Genomic DNA, 20567 nt, shown 5'->3' on the forward strand with positions numbered 1-20567 from the left:
AGGGATGTGATCAGGTCCATAACTGATTTTTTGTCAAATATCCAAGCAGATCTCATCCATTCAATTTGTCAATCTAATGTCCTGTATTTTGCCATGTGGAATTGCTAGAAATTATTAAAAAAATAAAAAAGGGCATATATGGGAGATTACATATTGGACGGTTATTTGCAATCCCGTGAATCTCTCATTCTCTAAACCATTACGTGATTTTATTTTAGTTAACTTCTAGATTAGTTGCCTTAATTAATTTTTTCACATCATTTTATATATTTCAAATACAGATTGCAAAACATAGACATTCTTTCATTTAATATTATTATCGTATTAATGAATTCTACATAATGATATTTTATACTGGTATCTTGTTATTCCATCATTGTTCAACCAAGTATATAATTCCACATGACTAAATTTTAACGACTTACATTATTGATAAAGTAGGTTTACATTATTTAAGATAACAAACTTTTATACATGATGAATAACATACTGAAACATAATTTGTTAAATAATGTAATATATTCCACGAATATTGTCAACATAGAAAATAATATATAGTACTACATTACATTTGCAATACTAAATGGAGTACAAAATCTTGATACACTATTCATGTTCTCCTAAAATAGAGTACATCATCCCTTTTTTGACAACCTCCGTCTCGTACATCCTCTACATCCATCTCCTTAAAGTAATCATCAAAGTCATTTTTATAATCTACTCTTGTCCTCTTCGACCCTGTTTAAAAGTTCATAATAGAAGTGAGATTATAATCATATACTAGACAATATACGTCATATATGTGTTAAAATAAAGACATGCTGAAAATGAATAATGTTACATCACCAAATGAATAATGTATCTACATACTAACATGAAGACTTATGTCGTTTACATTATTGTCGTAGAGAGCATACATTACTACATAAGGAATATGTTTTAATGTACCTAACTGGGGTAAATAATGTAAACTATAGCACAAATAATGTACACAACAATCCACAATAATGTAGTACAAACATGGCCACTAATGTATGCTGACTAAGAAATAATGTATACAACAACCTTGAATAATGTAACGACAACTAGTACAAAAAATGAACATTAATAATGTACATAACCTTGCACATTTGTTTACATTATTGCTTTTATTATCATACATTACTGTCTAAGCACTGACTTAATGTACTGATTGGGCTTAATAATGTAACGTATAACACAAACACTTTGCATTCCAGACCTTGTGCGGATGACAACAATGTTAACAAATATGCTATACATTATTCTGGATTGTGTATTGCATAATGTATCAGTCTCTTATGAACAATGAAACAAAGCACATAAAAAAAATATCACCACAAGCCTTAATCTGTTACATTATATAGAGTTCAAGATCACAATCCTTAACATATAGACAAAACTTATTATCTTCAGTGTTCGAATTGGTCTTGAATGGTCGCCCTCTTTTGACCATGTTCTTCCCTTTTTTCATCGATTAGAACTGAATGAATAAAACATTATGTTGGTATTAAAACATCAAAATACTACAATTAATTTTAAAAGCCATTAAAAGTATGATTAAGTGGAGTGAGTGGGAGTTAAACGTGTGATTAAGGTTTAAACTGATTTAAAATTCCAAATAAAAAATATTTTTCCTCACCTATAACCCCTAAAAGCAAGGATCAAATAAATGAATGGAAGTTAAATGGATCTAACAGAAAAAATTCTAAATGATTTGTTTCAAATTTAATATGCTTCAATTTTGATTTGTATAGATTTTTGATTCTCATATAAGAGTTACTCTTATTGTTCATTGTTAATATTGATTCAAATTTTTTAATTAATTAAAAATTAAAAATTTATATTTTAAAAATATATTAATCTATAGCACAGGCGTGATACTAGTAACATCTAATCTACAACTAAGACCAATCCAATACCGTTATATTTTAAAATTAGTTGATGAGATTAAAGCTCGCGTATTTCAATAAATAGTAGATAAAATATGAACAAAAGTGTAAAATATATAATCTGCTATAACATACTCCCTTGTCTTGCTTAAGATGCCACATTTTCCTTTTTAGTTTTCCCAACTAAGATGACACATTTTCTTTTTAGAAAACTTTCTCTCTCCAATTAATACACCAAGCCACTTTTTCTCACTCTTACTAAAATATTCATCTATCCTTACCTCTCCATTTTAATACTTATAATATTTAATAATTTTTTAATTTAAAATATATTCCACTTGATATTATTTAAATAATTAGATCTCCTAATCTAATGACTAAGATGTGGTCTTACTTTGTGATTGGAATATTATTTTAATTCTTTGATCCCCTAATTTAATGACTAAGATTTGGTCTTAATTTGTAATTGGAATATTATTTTAATCATTAGATATCCTAATTTAATGACTAAGATTTGGTTTTAATTTATGATTGGTAATTAGTCACCAATTGATTATAACAAATATATATATTGATAGGATAATAAGAGACATTTATAGAATGAAGAACATGTATTTTAATATTTTAGTTTAATCAATATTTTTTGTTTAAATTCAAAATCTAAATAGCGGATTGGCATGAGATTATTCCTATTAATAATCTAAAAATGATCATACAGCTACATACATCACGTGCACTTAAATTTTTGTTTTTTCCTTGCTGCATTTTTAGTGAACAATTTATTTATTTGCTAAACACTGGTTTAATACATTTAGCTGGAATTAAAAATAATGTTAAATGACCAGAAGTGGAAGAGACGCGCTTTATATTGATTGGGTGAGCCTCCGCCAGATTAGGGCTTCTTTCAATCTATTTCTCCTTTTTCCAAAACATACTTCATACGTTGCCGTGTTCTTTCAGTTCCTTGTTGAAATTTGATATAGTATTTTGTAGTAGTTTTGTTTTAGTTGCAGAGCACTGTTTATTGTAAGCATCACTCATGACGGAAAAGGGGAGAGGACGCGCAATTGGTATTGATTTGGGGACTACGTACTCGTGTGTGGCTGCGTGGAAGCACGGCCGCATTGAGATTATACCAAACGAGCAAGGCAACCGCACAACGCCGTCTTACGTGGCTTTCACCGGCACCGAGCGTCTCATCGGCGACCCCGCTAAGAATCAAGTCGTCAAAAATCCGATCAACACTGTTTTCGGTGTGTTTACTATTCTGTCGTTAGTATTCGTGTTATTTTGGTAGAGAGGAAAATTTTCTTATCATGCTAAGAAAAAAAAAACAGATGAATAAACATCAAAGCACAAGTTTATTTTCTTGATTTTAAGTGTGTTTTTGGGTAATTCGTTTTGTGTTCTACTACCTCCGTCCCCCAAAATTTGCTACACTTTGACCCGACACGGGTTTTAAGAAATGTAATGGAAAGTGAGTTGAAAAAATTGGTGGAATGTGGGTCCTACTTTTAAAGGATTAGTTTTATAATAAAATGTGAGTAGGAATGAGTTAGTGGAATATGAGGTCCACTACCAAAAATGGTAAAAGTAAAGTGTATCAAATTTTCAGGGACGGACTGAATTAGTAACTGTATCAAATTTTCCGGGACAGAGGTAGTAGAACACAAATGCAGTACAAATATGGAATGGCATTTGTGTCCTAGAACACAAAAAGAATTAACCCCGTTATGTTTTGTTGCTTTCTTATCTCTTGGTGTTGCACAGATGCAAAGAGGTTGATTGGTCGTAAATTCAGTGATCCGGCAGTTAAGAGAGACATTAAACATTGGCCATTCAAGGTCGTTCCTGGCGCCGGCAGCAAGCCTATGATCGTGGTAACCTACAAAGGGGGGGAGAAACGGTTTTCAGCTGAGGAGATCTCCTCAATGGTGCTTATCAAGATGAAGGATATCGCTGAGGCATATCTTGGATCAACTGTAACGGATGTTGTCGTGACTGTGCCTGCTAATTTCAACGACTCTCAGCGTCAGGCCACTAAGGATGCCGGAACCATTGCCGGCCTTAATGTTATGAGGATCATCAATGAGCCTACTGCTGCAGCCATTGCATACGGGCTTGATAATGGGGGCAGTAGCTCTGTGGCAAAGAACGTTCTCATTTTCGACCTTGGTGGTGGCACGTTTGATGTGACTGTGGCCATGATCAAGGCTGATGACATTGAAGTGAAGGCTACAATAGGTGATACTCATCTTGGAGGTCAGGACATGTGCAGCAGGATGGTGAATCACTTCAAGAAAGAGTTCAATACCAAGACGGGAAAGGATGTTAGTGGGGATCCAAAAGCTGTAAGAAAATTGTGGAATGCTTGTGAAAGGGCAAAGAGGACCCTTTCATCCACTTTGGTAACCCCAATTGAGATTGACTTGTTGTTTCAGGGGATTGATCTGTATTCGACTATTACTCGTGCTAAATTTGAGGACCTTAACATGGATTTATTCAACAAGTGTATGAAGCTGGTTGAGAAATGCTTGGGAGATGCAAAGATGGAGAGGAGTAGTGTGGATGAGGTGGTGCTGGTAGGCGGGTCGAGTAGGATTCCCAAGGTGCAGGAGATGCTGCAGGAGTTTTTTGGGGGGAAGGAGGCGCGCAAGACCATTAATCCAGACGAAGTTGTGGCATATGGTGCAGCAGTGCTGGCTGCCAAGTTGAGTGGTGAAGTCCATGACAAGGTGCGGAATGTTGTTCTTTTTGATGTTACTCCGCTATCAATTGGGGTTGAAGTTGATGACGGTGCGATGGATGTAATTATTCCGAGGAATACACCAATTCCAACAAGAAGGGAGAAATTTTTCACTACGGCCGAAGACAATCAGAGGGCCATAACAATTAAAGTGTACGAGGGTGAACGAAGCATGACAACAGACAACAATCTGTTGGGGAAGATTATGCTCAAAGGCATTCCAGCAGCGCCCCGAGGTGTTCCTAATATCAAAGAGTGCATCGACCTTGATGCAAATGGTATCATGACTGTGTCGGCAGAGGACATGGATACCGGGTTGAGTAAAGAGATTACCATTACCAAAGACAAGCGCAGGCTGTCTGAGAAACAAATAGAAAAGATGGTGAAAGATGCTAAGAAGTACAAGAGGGAGGATGAAGAGTATAGGAAGAAGGCTGATGCGAGGAATGCTTTGGAAAGCTACGCCTGTGACATGAGGAAAAACACCAGATGTGCAGCTAGGATTGGAGCAGCTGACAAGAAGAAGATAGAGAAGGCTTTTGAGTCTACTATGAAATGGTTGGAGTCGAACAGACTGGCAGAGGCTGATACTTTCAAAGAGAAAATGGAGGAGCTTAAGATGATTTATGATCCCATTGTTGCCAAGATGCATCACAGCACTGTGCCCTCTTCTGGTCCCTTGATTATCGAATTGGATTAAGAGTAGATGTGTAATGGCATGATCCTCTGCAGTGTCTTTTTTCTTTTCTTTTGTTATGGAGACTGTGTTTTAGGGATGAGCTTTTAATGCATGTTGTATTTATTTATTTTAATCTAACTGCAACATAAAGCATACTTCCTCTGTCTTGGTTTATGTTAGAGGATTCCCTTTTGGCAAAATTCTCAAAGCAGATGAATTTAGGGAAAGAATTTTGTATCTGGAACATTTTTTTTACTTCCAAGAACGGTAAACACACGTTTTATTTTCGCATCTTTTGAATGACTCTTATAGCTTATGTGTTGTTCAAATAATGAAAATGTTTTATCACGCAAGTGGTTAAAGATACGATTTACCAGAACTTATATGCTCAAGAAGAATAAGGGAAAAAGAGAGAAAAAATATTATCAAAAGAGACTAAAGTCAATATAGTATCTTCGTTTATGTTGTCTTTAAAATCAATTTTCATCCTTAATCCATGTTGGTGATGATGGGATTGAAAATAGCCTGGAGCTCTTTCATCTTGTTTTTAAAAACATCAGCCTCTGCATGTTTGTTGGATTCCAACCACTGTGTGAAAGATTTGAAAGCATCCTCCATCTTTTTCTTGTCATTGGGTTTGAGCTTTGCTGAACTTCTAATGACGTTTCTCGTGTCGTAGGCGTAGTCCTCCACATCACGCCTGGCCTTAGTCTTCTTCTTGTACTCCTCATCCTCCAACTTGTACTTCTCTGCATCCTCAATCATCTTTTCAATTTCTACCTTGGACAGCCTACCCTTGTAGTTTGACCCTTGTAGTTTGTGATGGTGATGCTGTTCTTCGTTCCAGTCTTTGTGTGCTCCGCTGACACATTCAAGATGCCATTCTCATCGATGTCGAAGCACACGTTGAACTTAGCAATACCTCTGGGCGCTGCTGGAAAGCCTTTGAGTGTGAAATTACCTAGCAGATTGTTTTCTGTTGCCTTGCTTCTTTCGCCCTCATACACTGAAAAGTTCTCCTCAGTCATATTGTCCACAGATGTATGGAAATCATTTCTACACTTCCTTGTTGGGATAGGTGTATTCCTAGGAATAACTACGCTCATCACATCTCCATTGCAAAGAATACCAAGAGACAAAGGAGTAACATCTGAAAGAACCACATTCTGCACCTTCTCATTGCCTTCACCACTCAACTTGGCAGCCAACACTGCAGCACCGTACGCCACGGATTCGTCTGGATTAATGGTCTTGCACGCCTCCTTCCCATTGAAAAACTCCTTCAACAACTCCTGCACCTTCAGAATTCTACTCGACCCGCCCACCAGCACCACCTCATCCACACTACTCTTATGCATCTTTGCATCACTCAGGCATTTCTCAACCAGTTCTATACACTTGTTGAATAGATCCATGTTGAGCTCATTAAATTTAGCACTAGTAATAGTCGAAAACAGATCAATCCCCTTATACAACGATTCAATCTCAATTGGGGTTTCCAAAGAGTAGGAAAGAATCCTCTTGGCTCTTTCACAAGCACTTTTCAATCTCCTAATAGCTTTTGAGTTCCCATTATATTCTTACCCTTCTTTCTTTTGAACTCTTTAATGAAGTAATCCACCATTCTGTTGTCAAAATCTTGGCCTCCAAGATGAGTATCTCCAGCAATAGCCTTCACTTCAATGATACCAGAATCAATCGTTGCCACAGACACATCAAACGTTCCACCACCAAGGTCGAAAATAAGCACATTCTTAGCCACATTACCCCCTTTATCCAGTCCGTATGCGATGGCTCATTGATGATCCTCGCAATATTAAGGCCGGCAATGGCTCCAGCGGCAATGGTGGCCTGACGTTGAGAGTCATTGAAATAAGCCGGCACCGTGACGACAGCGTTGTTCACTGTTGATCCAAGATATGCCTCGGCGATATCCTTCATCTTAGTGAGCACCATCGAAGAGATCTGCTCAGCGGAAAACTGTTTCTCGTGTCCTTTGTAGGTTACCACAATCATAGGCCTGTCGTCAGCGTCAGGAATGACCTTGAACGGCCAAAATATAATGTCAGTCTGAACTGATTTTTCACTGAATTTGCGACCGATCAATCTCTTGAGATCTGTGTCAGAAATAATTCATGACAAAATAACAAACTTTAAAGAACTAAAAAAAACTATGCTTCTTTTTGCATACATATATATCACTAGGTGTGTGATCTGCTGCTAACTTTTCTTGCGTTTGTTAACTTTTCTTAAGTTGCTAACTTGCTAACTCATCAGTGGAATGTATTAAAAATGTCAACACTTAACATTTACAAATTAAAAAAAAGCTTTTGTCATTTTTTGGAGTTAAAAGGAATGAGGTTTTTACTTGGTCAATACAAAAGAAAGATTCGTTGGTGAGGGTCGCGGTTTGATTTTCATTTAAAGCGAGTTTCTATTCGTATATAAGATATAAAAATAAAGTTTTAACCTTTGCTTTCGAAACTCAAAAAAAGCAGTCATGTATTTACATCAATCCTAATCATCCTCGTTCATTGAAATTTAATTTATTAAGAAGTACATGTTAAAATAAAAATAAGAATAACTTCTTTTTTCCTCGTCAGGTCAATAAAGACATGAAATATTTCGATTTTTTTTGTAAAATCAAATAAATTTACCCGGATCAATACATGATTTTCTTTTAGTTTTTTAAGGATACTAAAATGTTAACATGAACTTAAGTTAATATTTTAATACATTATGTTGACATTGATATTTAAATGTCAACACAAATATGTGCTGACATTTTAATGTGACCGTTTTCACATTTTTAATACACTACGTTGATGAGTTAGCAAGTTCGCAATTTAAGAAAAGTACTTAACTCACCCCTATACCACTAATAATAAAAAGGCGATACCCTTTACTAGAAATATTCGACATGAAGAAGATGAATATTAAAAGAAAAAACTGACCATAAACAGTGTTGCTGGGATTGTTGGCGACTTGATTCTTAGCGGAGTCGCCGATGAGACGCTTCTCGGCGGCTGTGAAAGCTACGTAAGAAGGGGTGGTGCGGTTGCCTTGATCGTTCGGTATAATCTCAATGCGGTCGTGCTGCCATGCCGCCACACACGAGTATGTCGTCCCCAAATCGATCCCAATTGCCCGTCTATTTCCATTGCCAGCCATTAATGACGGTAGCAGTAAACTGCAGCTCTGCAACTAAAAGAAAGCAAAACGTCAAAAAATATTAAAAGGTGTGCGTAACGGAGAAATGTTTGAAGGGAGTGAGAAATCGGATAATAATATTTTATTATTTATTCTTGTTTCATATACTCCATATATATTAATACAAGGAGTGTGATACAAAAGATATTCTTCCAAAGAAAATAAATCACATTTAACGCATATTTATATATAATATATGAAGTGAGATAATAAAGATATTCTTGAAAAATTAAAGTCTAATCAATCAAATCAAATCAAATCCAAAATAAATAATTCTCGGCCATTTAACGCTAAAGGTGCACAAACCGAACCGAACCGCCGGTTAACCGCCGGTTCGTGAACCGGAACCGAAACCGGCGGCGGCGGTTCGAACCGTGAGACGGTTCGCGGGTTAGACGGGCCGGTTCAAGTTCGAGAAATGGATGAACAGTAACCGGCAGTTCAAAACCGCCGGTTCGCCGGTTTAAACCGGCGGTTCAACGGGTCTAACGGTAGGATTCCGGCTAGGGTGTAGGTATGCATGCTTTGCAGGCTAGGTGTGGCAGAAAACCGGCAGCTTCCGACCAAAATCGCCGGTTACCGCCGGTTCCGATGCTTTTTCAGGTGCCATTCATAGGTGCAGTGATTAGGCCTGCAAAACCGCCCAGAAACCGCCGGTTTTGTTCAGAAACCGTGGACTGAACCGGCGGTTCAGCCCTGAACCGGCGGTTTTGGCGCTGAACCGGCCGAATTCAAATTTTCAATTTTTTTTATTTTTTTTTTAATCAAATTTTTCCTCAATTTTTCATCTATAAATACCCCCTTCTACATCATTTCTACTTACCCCATTCTTGTATTAACAAGGATTTCTCTTCTCAATCTCAATTTCTCTATTCTCTATCCCCATTCTCTCTAATTTGCTCAATTTACTAAGTTGTTGTGCTCAAATTTAAATTAAGTTGTTACTTTACTTGTTGTTGACTTGTGCTCTATACAATATATACCATAATCCATACCATATCCATATTCCATACTATTTCTTTCACTTTGCAAAATGTCTTCTTCCCGTGGTGGTGATCGTGGCAAAGGAATTTCCCAAGATCAAGGAGGTAGTCGACGATCAAAGTGACCTAGTCGTCGGGAAATTATGGAAGAGGTTTCTAGAGTGGCGGCTGAACGCATGCAAGTAAGTGATAAGTTGAAAATTTTCATTAATTATTTTAAAATTTATAATTTCATAAGATTGAAATTTTTTATATATTTTGTGTTCTATTATTTATATAATATTTATAGATTGAAGAAGATCATCGGACTCCCATGCTACTCACCCAAATGCAACAAGGTGGAGGTGGGGGGATGGAGGCCAGTCCTGGAGCTGGAGGTAGTTACCACCAAGGTGACTATCGTGAGGAGTACGACGTGCATATTTCGTCGGACTCGGACCACGGCGACAATGATGATGAATCTCGTGCCCGTGTTCCGTCGAGCATCGGCGGAAATGAGGACATGCCTCCTCCTCCTCCTCCACCCGGTGCCGCTAGGAAGGCATTGAAATCCGACATTTTTGTTAAACATTACAAAAAGGTCCCGGTGGTAGTTTCAAGTAGTGATGATCCGCACTCTCAAGAAGAGACATCCGCTTTTAATGCATATTGTAACTACTGCAAGAACGTCTACAAATTTTCGACTGGTGGGGGATATGGCACTCTCCGCCGTCATTTGACGACAAAGCATCCGGTGGAGTGTGGCGTTCACCGCTACCCAAACCCAACTAAACTTCCCTCCCGGTGGCTCAGCCTCAGGCTCAGGTCCTCAATCAGGTAACCCTCTTTTTAAATATGATCCTAAAACTGTGACTGAAGCTTTTACTAGATGGGCTGCAATGAAGCATTTTCCTTTCGATACGTTTGATGACAAAAAATATGAGGTGACTATGCAAACTTCTTTTAACGTGGCTGCCAAAAAAATTGGTAGAATGTCTGTTCAACGATCTACCGTTCGACAGTGTAAGGAAAAAAAGGTAGTATTATCTCGTTATTTACAAAATTTGGGCCACAAAGTGAACATTTGCTCTGATGTATGGACTGATTGTTTTAACAATCACTCATACATGAGCATTACATGTCATTTTGTGGACAATAGTTGGACTTTGAACAAACGTTTAATTGGTTTTCGAGAATTTCCTACACCGCACACTACACCCGAAATTGCTTCTTTAATCATTCAAGTTTTGAATGAATTTCAATTATGCAATAAGGTATTTTCTATTGGTTTTGATAATGCAACTGCTAACACCGCGAGTATTACTGAGTTAATCGCAGCTTGTTCTCCGGTAATCGATGGTAAGTATTTTCATCAAAGATGCATATGTCATATTTTAAACTTATGTGTACAAGATGCACTTGACTTTTGGGTAAAGCATGTTGGTCCTATTAGAATTGCTGTTAGATTGATTCATCAAAAGCCGCCTATTGGGAAAGCTTGGAAGAAATATTGCCATCAAAAGAAGTTAAGGTACACAAATTTTGAAATGGATGTTTCTCATAGATGGAATTCGACATATGATTGTTTGAATTCTACTTTGGAGCACCAAGATGCTTTATGTGATTTTTTAGAACTTATCCCGTTCGTGATTTATATCTTTCAAAAAGTTGTTGGGACCAAAGCTTGAGTTTATTTAAATTGTTCAAAAATTTCAAAAATGCAACTGTTGAATTATCTGGTGTTTATTATTGTACTTCTATTCGTGTTTTAGAACATTGCATGAATATCTCACTTGCTTTTAAGACCGCGATGAAAAATGCTTACAATTCTCCTGAATTGATGTGTGTTTTATATTATATGATTGAGAAATGGCTAAAGTATTTCAGTGAGATTCCAACAGTGTTCTTGATTGCAAAGGTTTTGGATCCGAAATGGAAATTAGCCGGTACCTCCAAGATTTTAGATTTTTATTATAACAATTTGAGTTCTATTTATCTTACTCCACTTCAAGCCCTCCAAAATGATACCAATGACTCATTCGGAGTAAACCTATCCGAAACATTTCAAATAAACCTCCCGAACCGAGCTCTTATCCAACATAGCTTCGAATATAACTTGCAAGCTCTCTACACCGAATATGAAGCCAAGTATAACGCCACCCACCAAGTCAGATCTAGACCTACCTCTCATTCTCAACATCGCGATTTTGGATTCGGATTTCATTATGATGACCCCGATGCCCAATCCCAATTAGCCGATCTATACAGCTACAGCACCGGCGGAAGGAGCTCGAGTACGGTAAGTGAGTTAGATTTGTATTATGATTCACGCTTTTCCTTTAATGATGAAGGAATTCCTACTGCCGCCGCCGCCCAAATCGATGTCCTCGATTGGTGGGGAACACATGAAAAAGATTTTCCAATACTTGCATCAATGGCCAAGGAGATTTTTGCCGTTCCGGCTTCCACTGTCGCCGTCGAATCCGCTTTAACTTGACAATTGGTCCAAAGCTGACTTGAGAGAACAAGAGCCAAATTGGGACGAACGTGTAGAGGAAGCGCATCAAGACTTCACCGATAATGATTGATTAACGTTGAACGCGCATGCCGCATAGGCCAACCGTCAATCGCCAAATAGGTAAGTAAGTTTTTAAATTTATTGTGTAAGACTTCAAGTCTTTTGTAAATTGTAATGGTTATAAATAATTGAAAGTTTGTAACTTCTAGTTCTAGTCTAGTCTCGTTGACTCGTTGTAACTTGTAATATATTGTACATTGTAATTGTTCATATTTATATCAATAAAATTGTAAATTTTATCCTTATTCTTTGAAATTTATTTACACGCCTTTTCAATTTCTATAGAAAAAAAGCAAAAAAAACAAAAACAAAATTCCAAACCGCCGAACCGGACCGGAACCGCCGAAAAAACCGCCGGTTTTTTGAACCGGAACCGGAACCGCCGAGACCTTGGCGGGCCGGTTCAGGTTCACCAAAATCTTGAACCGTGAACCACCGGTTCCGAACCGGAACCGGCGGTTCCTGAACCGTGTGCACGTTTATTTAACGCAATGGAAGTTGTACCAAATAAATAATTCTCGATCTCGGCCATTTAACGCAATGGAAGTTGTACCAATTAATTTTTCTTATCTCTTTTTTAAATAGCCCGTCTACTCCTAGAGAAAAAATTCCCAAGTCTAGACACATCATTTGTCATAATGAATTGGTATGTCCAACAAATAATTACTATTTGACAAGTAAAACTCTAAAACAAGTTATATTCCAACTATGCATAACTGTACATGAAAATAATGGATGTAAATCTAAATTCAATTATTACTCTAAATTATGGAATTTTCCAAATTATTTTAACTTATGCCAATATACATACTCTCAATCTAATAAGAGTACAAGAGGGAGGATGAGGAGTATAGGAAGAAGGCTGATGCGAGGAATGCTTTGGAGAGCTACGCCTGTGACATGAGGAAAAACACCAGAGATGCAGCTAGGATTGGAGCAGCTGACAAGAAGAAGATAGAGAAGGCTTTCGAGTCTACTATGAAATGGTTGAAGTTGAACAGACCGGCAGAGGCTGATACTTTCAAAGAGAAAATGGAGGAGCTTGAGATTATTTATGATCCCATTGTTGCCAAGATGCATCACAGCACTGTGCCCTCTTCTGGTCCCTTGATTATAGAATTGGATTAAGAGCAGTGAGCAGATGTGTAATGGCATGATCCTCTGCGGCGCCTTTTTTCTTTTTTGATGGAGATTGCGTTTTAGGGATGAGCTTTAATGCATGTTTTTATCTATTTATGCTAATCTAACTGCAACATAGAATTCCCTTTTGACAAAATTCACAAAGCAGATGAATTTAGGGAAAGAATTTTGAATTTGGAAGATTTGTTTTTTACTTCCAAGAATCGTAAACACGTGTTTTTATTTCGCATTTTTAATTAAGCTTGTCCGTTGTTCAAATAATAAAAATGTTTAATCACACAAGTAGTTAAAGATGCGATTTACCTGAACTTATATGCTCAAGAAGAATAAGGGAAAAAGAGAGCAAAAAAACTGAAGTCAATAATGTATCTTCATTCATGTTGTCTTTACAATCAATTTTCATCATTAATTCATGTTGGTGATGATGGGATTGAAAACAGCCTGGAGCTCTTTCATCTTGTTTTTAAAAACATCAGCCTCTGCATGTTTGTTGGATTCCAACCACTGTGTGAAAGATTTGAAAGCATCCTCCATCTTCTTCTTGTCATTTGCTTTGAGCTTTGCTGAACTTCTAATGGCGTTTCTCGTGTTGTAGGCATAGTCCTCCACATCACGCCTAGCCTTAACCTTCTTTTTGTGCTCCTCATCCTCCAACTTGTACTTCTTTGCATCCTGAATCATCTTTTCAATTTCTACCTTCGACAGCCTACCATTTTCGTTTGTGATGGTGATGCTGTTCGTTATTCCAGTGTTTGTGTGCATCGCTGACACATTCAAGATACCATTCTCATCGATGCCGAAGCACACTTTGAATGTAGCAACACCTCTGGGTGCTGCTGGAATGCCTTTTAGCCAGAATTCACCTAGCAGATTGTTGTCTGTCGCCTTGCTTCTTTCACCTTCATATACCGTAAACCTCACACTGGTCTGATTGTCCATCGTTGTTGGAAAGCCATTTTTCTGCCACCTAGTTGGGATAGGTGTGTTCCTCGGAATAATTACACTCATCACATCTCCGTTGCATTCAATACCAAGAGACAAAGGAGTAACATCCAAAAGAACCACATTTTGCACCTTCTCATTGCCTTGTCCATTCAACTTGGCAGCCAACACAGCAGCACCATATGCCACAGCTTCGTCTGGATTAATGGTCTTGCGCACCTTTTTCCCACCAAAAAACTCCTGCAACATCTCCTGCACCTTCGGAATTCTACTCGACCCGCCCACCAGCACCACCTCATCCACACTCCTCCATTGCATCTTTGCATCACTCAGACATTTCTCAACCAGTTCTATACACTTGTTGAACAAATCCATGTTGAGCTCATTAAATTTAGCACGAGTGATAGTCGAAAATAGATCAATCCCCTCAAACAAAGATTCAATCTCAATTGGGGTTTCCTTAGTGTGGGAAAGGATCCTCTTGGCTCTTTCACAAGCACTTTTTAATCTCCTAATAGCTCTTAGATTCCCACTAATATCTTTACCCTTCCTTCTTCTGAACAATTTAATGAAGTACTCCACCATCCTGTTGTCAAAGTCTTGCCCTCCAAGATGAGTATCTCCTGCAATAGCCTTCACTTCAATGATACCAGATTCAATCATGGCCACAGACACATCGAATGTGCCACCACCAAGGTCGAAAATAAGCACGTTCTTAGCCACATTACCCACTTTATCAAGACCGTATGCGATGGCTGCAGAAGTAGGCTCATTGATGATCCTCATAATATTAAGGCCTGCAATGGCTCCGGCGGCTATGGTGGCCTGACGTTGAGAGTCGTTGAAATAAGCAGGCACTGTCACGACAGCGTTCTTCACTGTTGATCCAAGATATGCCTCGGCGATATCCTTCATCTTAGTGAGCACCATCGAAGAGATCTGCTCAGCAGAAAATTGTTTCTCATGTCCTTTGTAGGTTACCACGACCATAGGCCTATCATCAGCGTCAGGAATGACCTTGAATGGCCAAAATGTAATGTCACTCTGAACCGTTGTGTCACTAAATTTGCGACCGATCAATCTCTTAACATCTGTTTCAGAAATAATTCATGACAAAACAGCATGTTGTATACAACTAAAAATACAATATGCTTCCTTTTACATACATATATATCACTAGGGTCGTAAACAATGGCTAACTAATTAACATTCTCAAATTAAGACCATATCTTAGCCATTAAGACAACATTCTCAAATAATGCTACGTGGATTACATTTAAAATTGTAAAATTATTAAATAAACTTAAATGGTATATAAGTCAATTCTTATGTATGATAGTTAAAAATAACCACTTTATCTCTCCCATAATCATCTCAAAACTTGAAATTTATGTAACTCTCTCGATTTAAATTGTTTTATGAAAAAATAATATATCAAATTAAAGCTAATTCCATAAGGATTTTATCAAGATCTCAATTGCATATGTTTTGATGATGATCGTATGTGAAATTTTATATAATTTTTATTTTCAATTTTCGTATATGTTGATAAATAGATTTTATATCAATAAATGTATCAAACAATCTCAATATAATGCATGTACAATATCAATAAAACTGTGTTGATACTTTTTGGTAGTTGTGTTGAGATTCTCATGTTACTATGCTGATATTTGTAATACACTATATTAATATAAAATAAAACCGTGAAAATTATTATGTTATACTCCTTCCGTCCCTCATAATTTGTCACCATTTGACCCGGCACAAGTTTTAAGAAATGTAATAGAAAGTGAGTTGAAAAAGTTAGTGGTATGTGAGTCCTTCTTTTATATATTAGTTTTATAATAAAATGTGAGTGAGAATGAGTTAGTGAAATATGGGGTTCACTACCAAAAATGATAAAAGTGAAAACTTTTAGGAACGGACGAAAAAGGAAATAGACGACAAATTTTCAGGGACTGAGGGAGTAACATATTTACTATTTCACTCTTTTGTTAATATTTTATCTACTATTTTTTGAAATATATGATTTTTAATCTCATTCATTCATTTTAAGATCTAATGATGTAGCATTGGTCTTAATTGTGGACTGAATAGCATATGCATTTTAACATGACTCTATACCACACTACATAATAAAAATGCAATATTTGAAGTTTACATGTTAATTATGTACACTGACCCTTTACTAGAAACATACGACATGAAGAAGGGGAAAATAAAAAGAGAAAACTAACCATAAACAGTGTTGATGGGATTATTGGCGACTTGATTCTTAGCGGCGTTGCCGATGAGACGCTCGAAGGCGGTGAAAGCTACGTAAGAAGGGGTGGTGCGGTTGCCCTGATCGTTTGCTATAATCTCAATGCGGTCATGCTGCCACGCCCCCACACACGAATACGTCGTACCCAAATCGATCCCAATAGCCCGTCCTTTCCCCCTTCTCGCCATTAATGATGCTAAAACTGCGTTGCAATTAAGAAAACTAAAATGTCAAAACGAATGATACTGAGCTGAGAGAAGCTAGCGGCCAGCTCAATTCAGACAACTTTAAATAATTAAACTGAAACACATATGTGTTCCCTTGACTTATCGATTTTGGCCTTTCACTCATTCTCAGCCGACTCTTCGCTGGCCTCTATAGTTCCCACGCCTTTATTTTTTTTTTTTAAAGGATCAATAATGAGTCTTACCAACTGAGTTGCACTTCATTGTCTAATTTCTAGACTCTTTCTCTATTCAAAATTTTCATTTTTCAAATTTTTTTTTTATTGATATTTTTATCTTCTCTTAAAATGGAGAATTAAGTTTCCTTGACATTGTTGACCGCAAAATTTTTACTACTTTCTTAGGGTTTTTTATTTTTATTTTTTATCTCTTACTTTAACAATCGTGTATTAATTCTCGTGTTATTTCAAATGTATATATTTTTATGGGACCGAAGGAGCGTAATTTATACATGGCTCTCCTACCGGGCAATTATATCATAGAAAGCGGCACAGAATATAAAGTTTATGATATGTAATTCCATAAAATTAATAAGGACGTCAACTAGACTTTTTAAAAATGAAAAAACAACTAAGTCATGTCGATTATAACTAATACGGCTCTCTTACCTGGCAATTATAATTAATCATTGGAAGCGTCCCAATTGATGCTTTATTATTTGGTCGATCGAGCTTAGAAAAATCAAAGTCTCCCTTATTAGTTCGAAAGTCAAAATCTAAATAAACTCATAATTATTTAAACTTGTGATATGGAAAGGCTAGCTAATATGGAAACCGAAATAGCTAGCTCGATCGTGTTTTATCTTTATAATTCAACTATAAAAGCCTTTTCTAATTTTAATTGCTATACCAATAATAAAGATATTTTTTGACACTTTAGTGGTATATTTAATTTAAAAATACAAATTCATATATTTAATTATATTAAAAAAATATATACTTAACTATTTTTTACTATAATGTATTAAAAAATTACAGTAAAAACAATAATTAATTAATAGTATTATAAAAAATTTTAAAATGAGGATTTGAAGTTTGGATTTGTTACTGCTGAATCATTTTCTTAAATTCAACTTCTGATAAGATACTTTCCTACTTCTCCGGCTCTCCCAATTACTATGACTATGTGCACTAAAATAATTACTGTTAACTCTATTCATCAATAAAATTAAAATGCTTTACTTTAAGGTATCCACTATAGATGGCCGGGCCAAGCCACAAAGTGTGGCCAGGCCACAAAATTGTGGCCGGGCCACCAACTCCCATGTTTTCCACTATAGTGGACATGCCCAAGCCACACAATAATGTATTTTTTCCATTTTGTTTATATTTTAATTTTACTATAATAAAAATTGTTAGACTATAATAATTAAATAAAATGCATAATTTAATGAAAAGTAAATCGAAAACAAAATCTTCGTTGTATTATAGAACGGGGTAAAATTATACAACGAAAATTGTTTTAAAACACTAAAACAAAAACTAAAAAAAAACACCGCCATCGCCGACTACTCGGTGTCCTCATCAGAATCCGCCGCTTCTTCTTCACCTGTTGCATCGTCACTGCTAATGCCATCGCCGTCACCACCACCGCCACCGCTCTGAGGTCCCGCCGCCGCCGTGTCCTCCCACCCGAACAATGCCCTCAGCCTCACTATAAGGTCGTAGTACATCATCTTGGTGGGCGGGTTGGTCAACTTCTCATACAAGGACAGGGTGTCCTAGAGTTGCTTCATCATCTGCACCTCTAGGGTGTTGTTCAACGCCGATGCGGCAGGTCCGGGGGCGGATGCAGATGGGCCCGCAGCGGAGTGTTGGGAGGCAGCGGCGGAGGCGGATCTAGCGGCTCGGATTGCGGACTGTTGATCCAGGGGCCATGGACGCCGGGATAGTGACGAGGGGGGCTCCTCCATAACCTCGTCGTTAAGGTCGAAGGTCCTTGAACCGCCGCTACTACTGCTGTAGTTGTTGGCCCTGCCCCGTCCTGTACTCCTCGGCCCAGAAGCAGACACGTCCTCGTAGATAGCTCTGAATTTTGGGGTCCCGCAGAACGAGGAATTCTGCCCAGTAGGTAAACTTTTTGCCCTCTTGCACATTGAACAACTGCATCAACAACAATTTTACGTCGGCTTCGCTGCAGCCACTCTCAGCAATGCGCATTTGGTTCTCGTATATACCTATGAACTTCCGGAGAGCTGTAGTGATCCTGCCGAACTTCTTCCGGATCTAGTCAGGTGCACGGTCGGCGCTTTCCGGCGGTTTGAATTCATTGTACACCACCAGGACTCGCCGCCAGAAGCATAAGTCGGTCTGATCCGTGCCAACTATGGCATATGTCGTTACCGCGTCCCACCACCTAGCAACAACAATGGACTCCTTCTCTGTGTACAGAACCCCTCGTCGACCACCACCGCCATCGCCTTCTCCGCGACCACGGCGGCCGCCTTGCTGCGTGCCACCACCATCGCGTTCTACGCGATCACCGCAGCCGCCTTGCTGCTCGCCGCCGCTATCTCGCGCGGATCCTTATGCAAATGCTATTGGATCTGTGATGTATTTGATGGTTAGCACTAGGCCTGATATTTCATATGCAGTTTCTTGTCTTAGTAGATATATGTCCAATCCAGGTCCTGTTCATTGGGAAGATCTTAAGTGGCTTCTTAGATACTTGAAGCAAAACATACTGGTTTGTGCTATTCTAAATGTGCTATTCTAAATGTGATGATGGTGTCTTACTAACTGGTTTAGTGGATTCCAATTATGCTAATGACAGAGATAAGAGGAAATCAGCAACCTCCTATGTGTTTACAGTTTGTAGGTCTTGTATAAGTTGGAAATCCCAACTGCAGCATATAGTGGCTTTGTCTACTACTGAGTCAGAGTATATTGCTATCATTGAGGCAATGAAAGAGGTTGTATGGTTGAAGGGAGTACTTTCTGAACTTCAGTTTGTGAAAACTTCTCATGTTGTGTTTTCTGATTCTCAATCTGCTATTCAGTTATGTAAAAATCATGTTTTCCATGATAGAACAAAACATATAGATGTAAGGTTTCATTACATTAGGGATATTGTAGAAAAAGGTCAAGTTTTTCTTCAAAAAGTGCATACAGATAAAAACTCAGCCGACATGGGAACTAAGCCCTTACCATTAGAAAAACTTATTTTCTGCATTAAATACTTGCACTTTGATCTAGGATAGGTTGCATGTCCCGGAGGAAAGACCTCAGCCACCTTATCAGCTATGGTAAGGGTGGTAGTTGGCTGGAGGCATGAAGTCCTTTAGACTAATGGGAGTCAGCCCCTGTGGTGTCTAAAGGCAACCTGGTGGTTCCCAAAATGCTTGTGGACTTAGTCCTTTGGTGCTGAGGGATATGCGTTGTAGGCTGTGATGATTTTGACCATAGCTTATAACTAGATTGGTTTCACTGAATAAAGTCCAAGGTGAAGTATGTTGGATATTGATGGACTTTCATTTGGGCTGGTTATTTATTTGGCCCATGTGTTATTGATTTGGGCTGAGCCCATATTACTTACCTCTTGCTCTACCTCTTGCACCAGATGCCGCCACGTGGACTCTCACCTGGATCACGGCCCTGAGCCGTTGGATTGTGGAGTTTGTTAGTTATGTGAGTGGAGAGACTCTTGAATCTCTCATTCAATCGAACCCTACTCTCTCTCTTCTCTCTGCAGATCTAGAACTCTCTCTCTTTGTGTGCCCTTCTTCTCCGATGGATCTTCTGCCATTCATGAGTGATCTTTCACGGTTTCTTCGGTGATTGACTAAGTGTGAGTGGTAGAGAAGGCAACTACTTCGGTTGTTGGGTGTGGTGAAGATCTAGGGTTTAGTGTGTGAGACTTGTCTGGGTGAGTTTACGTTAGTGGTGTCCAG

The 20567-nt window shown here is 38.0% G+C and overlaps 3 protein-coding genes across 3 annotated transcripts in view; 2 read left to right on the forward strand and 1 right to left on the reverse strand.

Annotated features, from left to right (window-relative positions):
- Positions 1-26, forward strand: part of LOC125224395 (heat shock cognate 70 kDa protein-like) — a 1678-nt gene extending 1652 nt beyond the window's left edge. Inside the window, exon 3 of the mRNA XM_048127795.1 lies at positions 3-26. Coding sequence (XP_047983752.1) covers positions 3-26 — 24 coding nt within the window. The remainder of the gene's footprint in view (positions 1-2) is intronic.
- Positions 27-2949: 2923 nt separating this feature from the next.
- LOC125224414 (heat shock 70 kDa protein 18-like) overlaps positions 2950-20567 on the forward strand; it is a 43825-nt gene continuing 26207 nt past the window's right edge. The window contains exons 1-2 of the mRNA XM_048127817.1: positions 2950-3163; positions 3681-4696. Coding sequence (XP_047983774.1) covers positions 2950-3163; positions 3681-4696 — 1230 coding nt within the window. The remainder of the gene's footprint in view (positions 3164-3680; positions 4697-20567) is intronic.
- Positions 13578-16730, reverse strand: LOC125207896 (heat shock cognate 70 kDa protein-like). Its single transcript, XM_048107409.1, has 2 exons — positions 16408-16730; positions 13578-15258 (listed from the first exon to the last, which is right to left on the reverse strand). The coding sequence occupies exons 1-2, from the start codon at positions 16619-16621 to the stop codon at positions 13631-13633; spliced, it is 1842 nt and encodes a 613-aa protein (XP_047963366.1). The 5' UTR covers positions 16622-16730; the 3' UTR covers positions 13578-13630.

This window comes from Salvia hispanica, chromosome 1 (genome assembly GCF_023119035.1).
Source record: "Salvia hispanica cultivar TCC Black 2014 chromosome 1, UniMelb_Shisp_WGS_1.0, whole genome shotgun sequence".
In the NCBI taxonomy this organism is placed as follows: Eukaryota; Viridiplantae; Streptophyta; class Magnoliopsida; order Lamiales; family Lamiaceae; genus Salvia; species Salvia hispanica.